A 12,620-nucleotide genomic window follows, 5' to 3' on the forward strand; every position below is an offset into this window, starting at 1 on the left:
TTTGTCCAATCAAACTCTAAATCAAAGATCTATGCCTAATTGCATACTATATCACTAGTAGATGGTAACAGAACTAGTTAATTCAGCGAAGACGGTAACGTAACTGCGTTATTCAGTTTAGACCTAAGTGTACACAACGCACCCAATATATGGCGTATCATTTGGGTCGAAAGTCAACACGACCTATTTGGTAAAAAGAGAAATGTAGTTCGACGTACAATATGTACGTCGAAGTACATTTTTTGTACTTCGACGTACACAATTGTACTTCGAGGTACAGTTTTTACCTACCTATGAGAGTTAGCCAATCATATAACGACTTATATCTGTTGCTTTTAGAGATATTTGACATTGAACATTATTATTATTTATACCAATTTATGCGACTATCGACCGCTAACTCATAGTGTGCGTAATTATTGAACATTATTATTATTATTATTATTTATACCAAATTATGCGACTATCGACCGCTAACTCATAGATATTGTGCATATTTATTGACCTGGCGTGGCGGAATTAACCTCTGACTTATGCAAATAATGGTTATCACAAAATACGACCAAACCAGGGAGGTTATTATAAATTTATTTTTAATCCCGTAATCGTTTGGTAATTGTTTGGTTACCGTTGGGGAATTTCCTACACAGTAATGCGCTTGACCGTGATAATATGCCCGCATAGTCAATAAATACTCACAATATGCTTGATAATAATCATTAAAAAAAGGTAACATTGAATCTTCTAAAAATTGTTAAATAAAATATTTCAATGCATTAAATACTTGAAACTTCTTTGTTTGTTTTTATTTTCAATTTATATATTTTTTTTATTCATTTTGCCCTCAATTAAAAAAAGAGATTTTGAACATGTATTAATTTTATCAATAAATCTGACGAAAAAGCGGCTCGAGAGACGAGTGTGTTTTGATTGGCTGTTCAGATTTTTTTTACGTCGAAGTACAAACATGTACGCCGAAGTACAAATGGTACATTACTCTGTTTACCTAGTATAGTTAGGTTGCGGGTATTATTGACATGTGTGCAGTCAGTGCAGATAAACGTGTTAAAAGTGAAAAAGTGTGAAAGATAAAAGTTTTGGTAGATTTATTATAAGGTGAACTGATTTAGGGTTAAAAACTGATAAAAACATGACTCCCGAAGTTCAAGGGGCAGAAGTGGACGAAAGCATGGACTGCTTACACCCTTCAAGATCAGGATGTAAAACTGTAGTGGCAGGGAGGTTGTTCCACATCACAATAGCACTTGGGAAAAATGAAAACCTATAATAATTTGCAGTGGTATGGATCTGTCTGTAGGAGAAAGGGTGCATGTGACGAGTGAATCTGGTGGGTCGCTCGATCTATGATGTTAGGGGCACAGCCGCTAAAACTTGAACAATTTTGATGTTTTTTATATTAATTTAGTCATTTCGTCTGTCTTGTAGGGTATGCCAACCAAGTTCCTGTTGCATGGAGGTGACATGTACTGTTGTATGGGGAATAGTTGTGCTTGACCCAGCGGACTGCTCGACGCTGTACATTTTCAATTTTGTGTATATTTTGTAATGTGTGAGGACTCAATGGTGCCTACGGAAGAAGCATATATTAAACATGTGGTCTAACTATGGTCGTGTATGCGAGCTGGCGAATGTTGGAATTTCTTGTCTGTATGTTCATGCGGAGAAAACCAAGAGATTTATTAGCGTTATTTGTAATTCTATTTACATGGGTGTTTCGGGAAAAGTATTGAAATTGTGTACACACCTAAGTATTTTGCATTGTCAACAGTTTCTAATATTTGTCCATGAAGTCTGTAATTAAAAGAGAATTTTGATGTATTTCTGGTTATGTTTAAAACTTGGCATTTACTTGGGTTGAACTCCATGTCCCAAAGATGTTCCCATTTCATTAGTTTATCTAGATCTTCTTGTTGACTTTTGACATACGATAAATGGTACGCCATACCAATATTATCATCGTGTTCCGGTGTAGTAAAGCGTGCTAGTGATCACAGGTAAGTAATAAGTCATATTTGCTCCTAATGAAAATATTAGTTGAAATGTGTTAATGTTAAAATTATGCTCTTTATTGGAATAATAATTGAAAGTACTTTTATGTCTACATAATTTTATGTTTAAACAAGACATGTTTCAAAGAACATTCACCTTGGCTTGGAGCGATCGATAATTTGGCGACTGGTCAATTGAGCCTTACCTCTGTTACCGTAACTTATAACTTACCTGTTAACTTTATTATGACTGTGTAATAACTGATAAATTTATTGCAAAATTCAGCCGTATCCTGCTGTACACAATCGTCAATGCAATATTTTTAGTGTCTCTTTAAAGGGGCCTTTTCACAGATTTTGGCATTTTTTAACTTATTCATTAAATGCTTTATATCGATAAATGTAAACATTGGATCGTAAAAGCTCCAGTAAAAAATCAAGAATAAAATTTAAAAAAGGAAAAGAACATTGCCCGGACCAGGTTTCGAACCAGTGACCCCTGGAGTCCTGCCAGAGTCCTGAAGTAAAAACGCTTTAGCCTACTGAGCTATTCCGCCGAGTACACATGCTGAACGTATTTTATACCTTATATAAGCAATCTTCGTAGTTTCACAAAATTTAACGACAAAAACAGAACTCTCCAAATTATTCAATCGTTTCGCGTTGCAACGCTTTATAATTTTTAGGTTTTAAAATCGTCAAAAGATGCATATAATGGCTCTATTAGACCATGGTAAATGTTCAGTATCACTGTTTCCTCACAAATATCATAACTAAAACGAAAATTTGCGAATCTGAAACAACTTTTTTCAATTTTGTCAATTTACCAAAGCGTGAAAAGATCCCTTTAATTACCTTACATCTGTTGTTATTGTTTTTCTAAATTTGTTAAACATGGTTTCGGACACAAAATAATGTACTGAAAACTTAACAGGGACATATACTACCAGTTTGTATAGGTCCCTGTTTATAAGTGGTCCAAAAACTTGAGTAATTACGGCAACTATTTCGTGACACGCTGTAGCGTCTATCGTCCAATACGAATTAGTTTACGGTCATGTGATTCGTCAATCGCAAATTCTCGGCCCTTTCCGTCAAACATCGGATAAGTACCTCGAAGGAGATAGTATGAATACACATTTCGGAAGCGGTATTGTGGTCTACCTACGCGGGCCTACGCGAATCAAAATTACATAGTAAAAACAAACATGGCCGGTTTTGCGAGTTGTTTACATTTTGCAAAGATGAAAATGGGGATTTTCTATGCTCTGAAGCCAGAGCAAGTACAAACTCTACAGGAATTATGGACGCCATCGTTGTTATTGTTTTTGTTGTTGTAACATTCTTAGAATGGTATCACGAGGGCGGACTACTTTCAACCCGTATTTCTCCCGAGTCCGATTATTATAATCTGCGAGGGGTACCGAATGGTGATTCGTACCTATTTTTAGTTAAAAACATAGTATTTCACTGAAACGTCACATGATCGAACAACAATGGCGGCGTAAATGTGCATCGTTTTCAGAGAAGACACAATTAAAGGTATTGTTTGATGCATTTGCATATCTAGCGCATGTGTTATATGTCTATGTATATTAAACTTTTGACATAACAACGAAAACTGCATTTAAATCGGTATTGTTTTGACAAAATACTGGCTAGCTTTAGCTCCCTGTCAAGCTGTGCTGTGGAGTGTGGTAATCTGTATCATGTACAATGGTTCTCATAATATCAGCCCTTCTGATTGGTTGTTGAATTTGTCACTATATGCATGTGTTTGTTCTAAAAATAGTATATTAATGGAAAAAAGAAACTATTGCTCATGTTGTTCTTAAAATATTTTTACATTTTGTTTAAAAATAAGAATCGTAATATTCGTGAATTTACATATTTTCTATAGTTTCAATAGATATTAAAATTTTTATTCAAAGGTAATTTTTTCAGTCTAAAATACTATATATACGTACATGTAGTTGCTAGTCTATATATTAAGTTACTCTGTATTAGTCATTGTCAGCTCGGGTACAACTTTAATGTATCACAGGCACTCATAAGTATACTTGACCCTTGTGCTGAATTGTTTGATGAGGTTATATATCCCATTGCTGACTTGTTAAGGCCAGGGTTTGGAAAATATACTAAAACGTATCCGGGAATTCTAACTCTAAATTGGTCATTTTTGGCTTTTTCCCAAATTAATGATATTCATATTTATTTCAATATTTTGTAAAATGGACCCTTAATAATATTATCGAAAATCACATGGGTTTCGTTCAAAGAGATTTAATTGGTATTCCGAAGCGCGTTTACGACATAGGATTTTGGGTGGTAATAAAACTTGGGTACAGTCTAAATTGGTAGGGTACTTTTTAGTATAATGCCCATACCTGGGGTATCTCATAGTATACCTAAAATACTCTGGTACTGCTTAAAGGTACCACAAGTACCTTAAGTATACTTAAATGCACCCGGGTACAGAAAATGTACTGAAACGTACCCAGCCAGTTAAGACTGTACCCGAATTTTATTTGCGTACAAAATTCCAATGTCGTAAAACACACTTCGGAATACCAATTCAATCTCTTTCAACAAAACCTGCCTCAACATTCTTTTTTGCGTTTGAGTTTTAATAAGATAGAGGTCATTAAAAAAATATTGACATACATATGAACATAATTAATATAAAAAAAATACTGGACAATTACCAATTTAGCTTTATAATTCCTGGTTATGTTTTAGTAGATTTTCCTTACCCAGGGTACATTTTAGTATACTTATGAGAACCTGGGTTACATTTATGTAGTACCAGAGAAGACAATGACCAATTAAGAGCTACTAACCGTCTTGGGCATGCTGTATGTATTCACTCATAAAAGCTCAAAGCATTCAAGAACAACACAATATAAAACCTGTGCGCTGATGTTCCATAAGCTTCAAACACCCTTATGTAATTCTTCTTGAATGCTTTGAGCTTTTATGAGTACACTGTAACTCCAATATAACGCGCTCCGTTATAACGCTGAATCCAATATAACGCGGAGGGTGCTTGGATCCCATTTTTTCTCCAATCTTCCTGATTTCTGATTCAAATCCGTATTATGCAACTTCATGTATTTTCAGACAATTCAAAGATGGCGGCAATCACATGTTGATTGCTTTATTCAACCGTCCGTTGAACCGATTATAATCGCCTCGAGGTTAAACAACACCGACAGCTAATTGGTGTTAATCTGTTGTGTAATGTCAATAAAGGTGTGAAAAACTCGCGTGTCAGTGTTTATTACATGTATTCCTCATCAGAGCGGTTCAGTGCGATAATTTCCATAAGTTAAGTGCAAGCGGGATAGTTATACAATTAAAGTAATTCAAAACGATTGAAACATTCTTACTTTGATATGGTTGCAGTTTGACTATATTAAATGAGCAGCAGTGAAATATACTGCCTACTGTATAAAACAACTTTTTCTGTCATTTCCTTATCATTCTTGTATTATGTCATTTAATCCTTCAGTTCGTGTATAAGAAATTAAATAATGCAGACGATTTATTTACATGCGAACGCAGTGTACCGGTAATTGTTAACAGAGTTTCACTTTCATTTTCGCGCGGTATCAGAAAGTCCCCGGGAAACATGTTTTTTGCATGCGTATGACGCAATAAAAACAATTTTTGTACATAATTCGTATTGCATTCAATCTAAATTTAAAGTCGCTCGTCCAATGAAAGCTCTGTCCCTTAATGCACTGTACTCTTAACACTTCTGAAAATGGCATATATGCGTACGGTTGTGTTTACGAATTTCTTAAACATATATCGTCATTAATGTTCAAGATTATTATTTTTTAAGTGATGTTGCAATTTTATTGGATTATCAGATAAATGTGCACATAAGAAAAGCGGTATGTATACTGTTATCGATACAATTTGGTTTATATGCATGTACAATGTATTTGCGTCAACACAGCATGGCAATATACATGAACTATATCATAGGCGATTCTATACCTGTTTTTTTATAGCGCCCTGCAGTAAATGAGCTCAAAACCTATAACGCGGATCCGTTATAACGCTGTTTCGCGGCTCGGATCCCATTGACTGCGCTATATTGGAGTTACAGTGTACATACATACAGCGTTCTCTGGAGGGTCAGAAGCTAAACAAATTAACACTAAGAGTGAAGTAAGTAAATGTATAAAACCTCTTTCCATTTAATCATCTTAAATACCTTCTGTGATGTTTTGTAATTCATAAAACATATTTAAATTGTTTACTTGAAAATTTCAACATCTGTATTAAAAGCTACTTACTCGCTTTATGTGGCTAAGTCATCGCGTGATCCTCACTCTAAAAGTTTTACTTTTACAGGTTCATATTTAACTAATGGTTTCAAAGAAAACGGTGTTCACTGGTACTGGAAACATCGTGGACAACTGTCAGACTGTCACACATTTTTGTGTTAGCAATCTTCTAAACTGTTCAACATAAAATATTCCAACTAACATAGATTGTTTCTTATGCTATTAAATGATTAATGTGCAATTTTTATCTTCATACATTTAAAACGACAAAAGCTATGTCCTTTTTTTTATCTAAACATTCTACAATTTCATTAATTTTTTATAAGCTATTAGCTAAATTAATGCTCTGAAATAACTGGTTTTGTATTTGGTATGTAACATGAACATCATATAGTCCATATAAACGGACTGCCAGAGCCTTTGATAATTTTTGCTATTGCCCATTGGGTTATAAAGCTGAGAGTTGAATTATTGCAACTAGAACATCATATAGCAGGGGGACAACTAGCTGTTGCTGTCAAAGTATTACATGTACATGTAGCATAATCGGTTATAATCATCACTATTGTAAAAATAATTGCGTGTCTCCATCAACATGCTAGTTTGGTAATATCCAGGCCTATAACCATGAACACTATTACTGTTTGTGCAGTGATTCCTACTACACACCACATAGAGATACATGTAGCTGTAAAAAGTAGCCTTACCGTGACTAGGAACTACTAAAATGAAATTGTGTGCTTGAAACATTTAAAGTAAGCAGTAATATGTCTGTGTTTTAAAAAGGCACATTTGTATTTAATGTCTTAAAAATGTAACAGATGTGTAGTTTCTCCTGTCACTCATGAAATTAAATTGAGGCCAGAGTTTACACATTTTGAACCAGTTCAGTGTGTTGATGACAAAGGTATGATTTTTTTCCTTCAATAATTTTTCTTTTTACATCATACATGTTTTTGTAGAAAAATGTGCTACACCACAAACTTTAATACCAAAAACAATCCTACAACAAACTTTAATGGGTATAGTATAATCTGGGTTAGATGGGTCCAAAAACTGGGTCACCATCAAAACCTGTTGACTTTAAAACAAACCTTCAAGTTAAATCATTCAACAGATTGTTTAAGTGTTGCAGAAACTTTTTTGATAGATTTTCAATTTAAAATATGTTTATTTTTTAAATATAAATCATGTCTAGAAATTTGATTTGTATACCCCCGGTAGGGTTGCATATAGCATTTGAACTGTCTGTTCATCCGTCCGTCCGAAAACTTTAACATTGGTCACTAGTAGTCTACTTTTGCAATATTTAAGATAGTAACTTGATATTTAGCATGCATGTGTACATGTATCTTATGGAGCTGAGCATGAAGGATGACCTTGACATTGACCTTTCACCACTCAAAATGTGCAGCTTCATGAGATACACATGCATGCCAAATATCAAGTTTCTATCTTCAATAATGCAAAAGTTATGGCCAATGTTACAGCTTTTTTTTCGGACAGACGGACGGACAGACTGACATACACACATACTGACATACTGACTGATGGACAGTTCAACTGCTATATGCCACCCTACCGGGGGCATACAAATAATAATAATAAAAGCGGCGCAGTAGGGGGCATTGTCTTTCTGACAAACACATCTCTTATTTCTATATCCAACAAAACATATCAACAATATTTCAATCTATTGGTAAACAGACAGAGGCTGTGACCGGACATTCATCTGAATATGATTATAGTATACAAGTATCTTTATTTTCAGGCAAGATGGCACTGTCAAGGCAAATCCGCTTCTACATCTATTTAAGCACTGCCCTGTCATCATGGGTAAAAATTGTTTTGTTTGAACTGTCTTTGAGCATTGTTCTACAACATTTGGCTTTACTGTTTACCACTTATGATATGTATTTCGACGTGTTTGTAGTCCCTTGGAAAGTAAAATGTTATTAAAAACCTTTCTTACTAGGTTCAAGTTTTTAAGGTTTCATTTGCACTCCTTAGATACTGATGAGAAGCAAACAGCATAAAACCTGAATAGACTGCGAGACACTCCCAGGCTGATCTGGTTTTATGCTGTTTGCACATAGCCATTTTCACTTTGCCTCTGAGTTGGAAAGGGTAAATGCCTGTGGGTATCTCTCATGCTAATCAGGGACAATTCTTTACCTTAGACTGGACTTGTGTTTAGAAAAGACTTCTTTTAAACTAAAAATTCAATCAATGTCAAAAGTGCCCTCCCTGATTAGACTGTGCATACTGCGCAGGCTAATCTGGGACGGCACTTTACACACATGCATTTAACCAATTTTTCGCAGAGAATGGCTCTTTCATAGACCCTATCTCTCATGCATGATAAGAAATCATTATAAGCAGTATCCCAGTATGACAAGTTTTAGGTACGTCATCATAAATTACAATTAAATAAGATACAATTTACCATTGGATGACCATTCAAATGTTTAGAAAGTAATTAATGCGGGATGTGTTATCATAAAATTTTATCTGGTCAGAATTATAAGCTTATAAAACCAATTAGCCATCTTCAGAAAAAACTCCAGTATTCTAAAAACTTTACAATTTGGCAAATACTGAACATTCTGTTTTTTAAATAGCAATTTTTTAAAGATGTTTATTTATGCATTTATGGTTTTGGCAATGAAAAAATGGTATGATTCTGCATCTGCATATGGTAATTCAATCTTAAAAACTTAAACATTGTCAATAATTACTTGTTGAGATCTTTGATTCATGGATTGGTCTACTCAGATCAATTAAACATTAATGCTTCACAAATAAAAAAGCATTTTAAATTATCTTCAATAAAAAATGTAAGCTTACATTGTGTTATTACAGGGTGATCGTATGTGGATGTTTGGAGTAGGCATGTTCATGGTTATTATTGCACCAGACAATCTACGTGTCACTGCGGTCTTTGGGCTCTCAAGTTGCGCAGCCATGCTTCTGTTTGGGCCGTTGGTGGGCCACTGGGTGGATAAAACCCCTAGACTTAGAGGTGAAATAAAAATAGGTCAAGCAGAGAAATGTGCTTGTTACAAAACAGTCAGATTTGCCCTTTCGTATTATATATGCTGAAATGTTTCGCTAAGTTTATTTTTCTTTTCACCAGAAAAAGATTTGTGAATCAGAGGAGGTAATCATATGATAGTCAAGGCCGCGGCCATGCAGACAGGTATTTTTAAGTTTTTCAACCTTTATCACTTTTGTTTAATTTTTAAATGCTGCTCTCTTTTCAGTCATATCTGTAAGAAAGTGATTATTGATTAATCTGTTTTAATATTTGCTTTAGATCTCGACTTTACTCGCTACAAATTTTCTTAGCAGGGGCTGCAATTTTTTGAATCCTCAGAGAAATTTCGTAGTGAGTAAACTCGAGATATACAGTTGAAATAAACACTTTGTTTGCTGATATGGCTGGAAAGTGTGCAGCATTTAACAAATTAATAAAAGTTGTCAAGGATATAAAAGGGCAAAAAACATCTGTCTCGACATGGACGTCATCAGTGATGAACCCCTCTGTTAATGTACATTTGTTTGTATTTTTGCTTATTATGCAAATGCAAGGTCAACTCATTCTGCTATTGATATAATTACAATCTAAACTTCTCAAACTGTTTAAGCAAAACAGTGCAATGTTTTAGTCAGTAGATATGTGCATACACATATACGATTTTAATATTAATAAATGCATAATATAAATTGTATTTTTTAGCTCACCTGTCACAAAGTGACATGTTGAGCTTATGTGACCCTGTAATGTCCGGCGTCCGTTTGTGTGTGCGTGGGTGTGTGCGTGGGTCCGTCAACAATTTGTTTGTGCAGACAGTAGAGGTCACAGATTTCATCCAATCTTCATGAAATTTTGTCAGAATGTTTATCTTGATGAAAACTGGGTTGGGATTGTATTTGGGTCATCTATGGTCAAAAAATAGGTCACAAGGTCAAAATCTAGATCACATAATAGGTCAAATAATAGAAAAACCTTGTGTAGACAATAGAGGTCGCAGTTTTCATCCAATCTTTATGAAATTTGGTCAGAATGTTTATCTTGATGAAATCTGGGTTGGGAATGTATTTGGGTCATCTGGGGTCAAAAACTAGGTCACTAGGTATAAAACTTGGTCAAATAATAGAAAACCTTGTGTAGACAGTAGAGGTCACAGTTTTCATCCAATCTTTATGAAATTTGGTCAGAATGTTTATCTTGATGAAATCTGGGTTGAGATTTTATTTGGGTCATCTGGGGTCGAAAACTAGGTCACTAGGTCAAAAACTAGGTCAAACAGTAGAAAAACCTTGTGTAGACAATAGAGGTCACAGTTTTCATCCAATCTTTTTGAAATTTGGTCAGAATGTTAATCTTGATAAAATCTGGGTTGGGACTTATTTGGGTCATCTGGGGTCGAAAACTAGGTCACTAGGTCAAAAACTAGGTCAAATAATAGAAAAACCTGGTGTAGACAATAGAGGTCGCAGTTTTCATCCAATCTTTATGAATTTGGTCAGAATGTTTATCTTGATGAAATTTGGGTTGGGATTATATTTGGGTCATCTGAGGTAAAAAAACTAGGTCACTAGGTCAAAAACTAGGTCACAAGGTCAAATAATAGAAAAACCTTGTATAGACAATGGAGGTCACAGTTTTCATCCAATCAATATGAAATTTGGTCAGAATGTTTATCTTGATGAAATCTGGGTTGAAATTATATTTGGGTCATCTGAGGTAAAAAAACTAGGTCACTAGGTCAAAAACTAGGTCACAAGGTCAAATAATAGAAAAACCTTGTATAGACAATGGAGGTCGCAGTTTTCATCCAATCTTTATGAAATTTGGTCAGAATGTTTATCTTGATGAAATCTGGGTTGGGATTGTATTTGGATCATCTGGGGTCAAAAACACTGATCACTAGGTCAAATAATAGAAAAACCTTGTGTAGACAATAGAGGTCACAGTTTTCATCCAATTTTTATAAAATTTGATCAGAATGTTTATTTTAATGAAATCTAGGTTGGGATTGTATTTGGGTCACCAGGGGTCAAAAACTAGGTCACTAGGTCAAATAATAGAAAAACCTTGTGAAGACAATAGAGGTCACATTTATCTTGATGAAATCAGGGTTGGGATTGTATTTGGGTGTTCTGGGGTCAAAAAATAGGCCACTAGGTCAAAATCTAGATCACATAATAGGTCAAATAATAGAAAAACCTTGTGTAGACAATAGAGGTCGCAGTTTTCATCCAATCTTTATGAAATTTGGTCAGAATGTTTATCTTGATGAAATCTGGGTTGGGATTGTATTTGGGTCATCTGGGGTCAAAAACTAGGTCGCTAGGTATAAAACTTGGTCAAATAATAGAAAACCTTGTGTAGACAGTAGAGGTCACAGTTTTCATCCAATCTTTATGAAATTTGGTCAGAATGTTTATCTTGATAAAATCTGAGTTGAGCTTGTATTTGTCTCATCTGGGGTCAAAAACTAGGTCACTAGGTCAAAACCTAGGTCAAATAGTAGAAAAACTTTGTGTAGACAATTGAGGTCACAGTTTTCATCCAATCTTTATGAAATTTTGTCAGAATGTTTATCTTGATAAAATCTGGATTGGGACTGTATTTGGGTCATCTGGGGTCAAAAACTAGGTCACTATATCAAAAACTAGGTCAAATAATAGAAAAACCTTGTGTAGACAATAGAGGTCGCAGTTTTCATCCAATCGTTATGAATTTGGTCAGAATGTTTATCTTGATGAAATCTGGGTTGGGATTGTATTTGGGTCATCTGAGGTACAAAAAAACTAGGTCACTAGGTCAAAAACTAGGTCACAAGGACAAATAATAGAAAAACCTTGTATAGACAATGGAGGTCACAGTTTTCATCCAATCTTTATGAAATTTGGTCAGAATGTTTATCTTGGTGAAATCTGGGTTGGGATTGTATTTGGGTCATCTGGGGTCAAAAACTAGGTCACTAGGTCAAATAATAGAAAAACCTTGTGTAGACAATAGAGGTCGCAGTTTTCATCCAATCTTTATAAAATTTGGTCAGAATGTTTATCTTGATGAAATCTGGGTTGAGATTGTATTTGTCTCATCTGGGGTCAAAAACTAGGTCAAATAATAGAAAAACCTTGTGTAGACAATAGAGGTCACAGTTTTCATCTAATCTTTATGAAATTTGGTCAGAATGTTTATCTTGATGAAATCAGGGTTGGGATTGTATTTAGTTAGTCAGGTGAGCGATTCAGGGCCATCATGGCCCTCTTGTATATTATTTTTTAATATTAGATC

At 34.7% G+C, this 12,620-nt stretch overlaps 1 protein-coding gene and 1 long non-coding RNA gene across 6 annotated transcripts in view; both read left to right on the plus strand.

Moving 5' to 3' along the window:
* Positions 1 to 1,954: 1,954 nt before the first annotated feature.
* The window catches only part of LOC127881981 (solute carrier family 40 member 1-like), a 31,198-nt gene continuing 20,532 nt past the window's right edge, over positions 1,955 to 12,620 (plus strand). The window contains exons 1-4 of one of the 5 annotated variants that reach the window (XM_052430294.1): positions 1,995 to 2,015; positions 6,029 to 6,188; positions 8,079 to 8,143; positions 9,170 to 9,329. In XM_052430294.1, coding sequence (XP_052286254.1) covers positions 8,084 to 8,143; positions 9,170 to 9,329 — 220 coding nt within the window. In that variant the 5' untranslated portion in view covers positions 1,995 to 2,015; positions 6,029 to 6,188; positions 8,079 to 8,083. Of the gene's footprint in view, positions 2,016 to 3,458; positions 3,552 to 3,814; positions 3,941 to 6,028; positions 6,189 to 8,078; positions 8,144 to 9,169; positions 9,330 to 12,620 lie in introns of those variants that run through there. The other 4 variants (XM_052430283.1, XM_052430305.1, XM_052430272.1 and 1 more) reach the window with 4 other exon arrangements.
* Positions 10,271 to 12,594, plus strand: LOC127882227 (uncharacterized). The gene is made up of 3 exons (XR_008050451.1): positions 10,271 to 10,443; positions 11,523 to 11,659; positions 12,297 to 12,594. It is a non-coding gene; the product is annotated as an uncharacterized LOC127882227 (long non-coding RNA).

The sequence above is a fragment of the Dreissena polymorpha genome, chromosome 1, assembly GCF_020536995.1.
Source record: "Dreissena polymorpha isolate Duluth1 chromosome 1, UMN_Dpol_1.0, whole genome shotgun sequence".
In the NCBI taxonomy this organism is placed as follows: Eukaryota; Metazoa; Mollusca; class Bivalvia; order Myida; family Dreissenidae; genus Dreissena; species Dreissena polymorpha.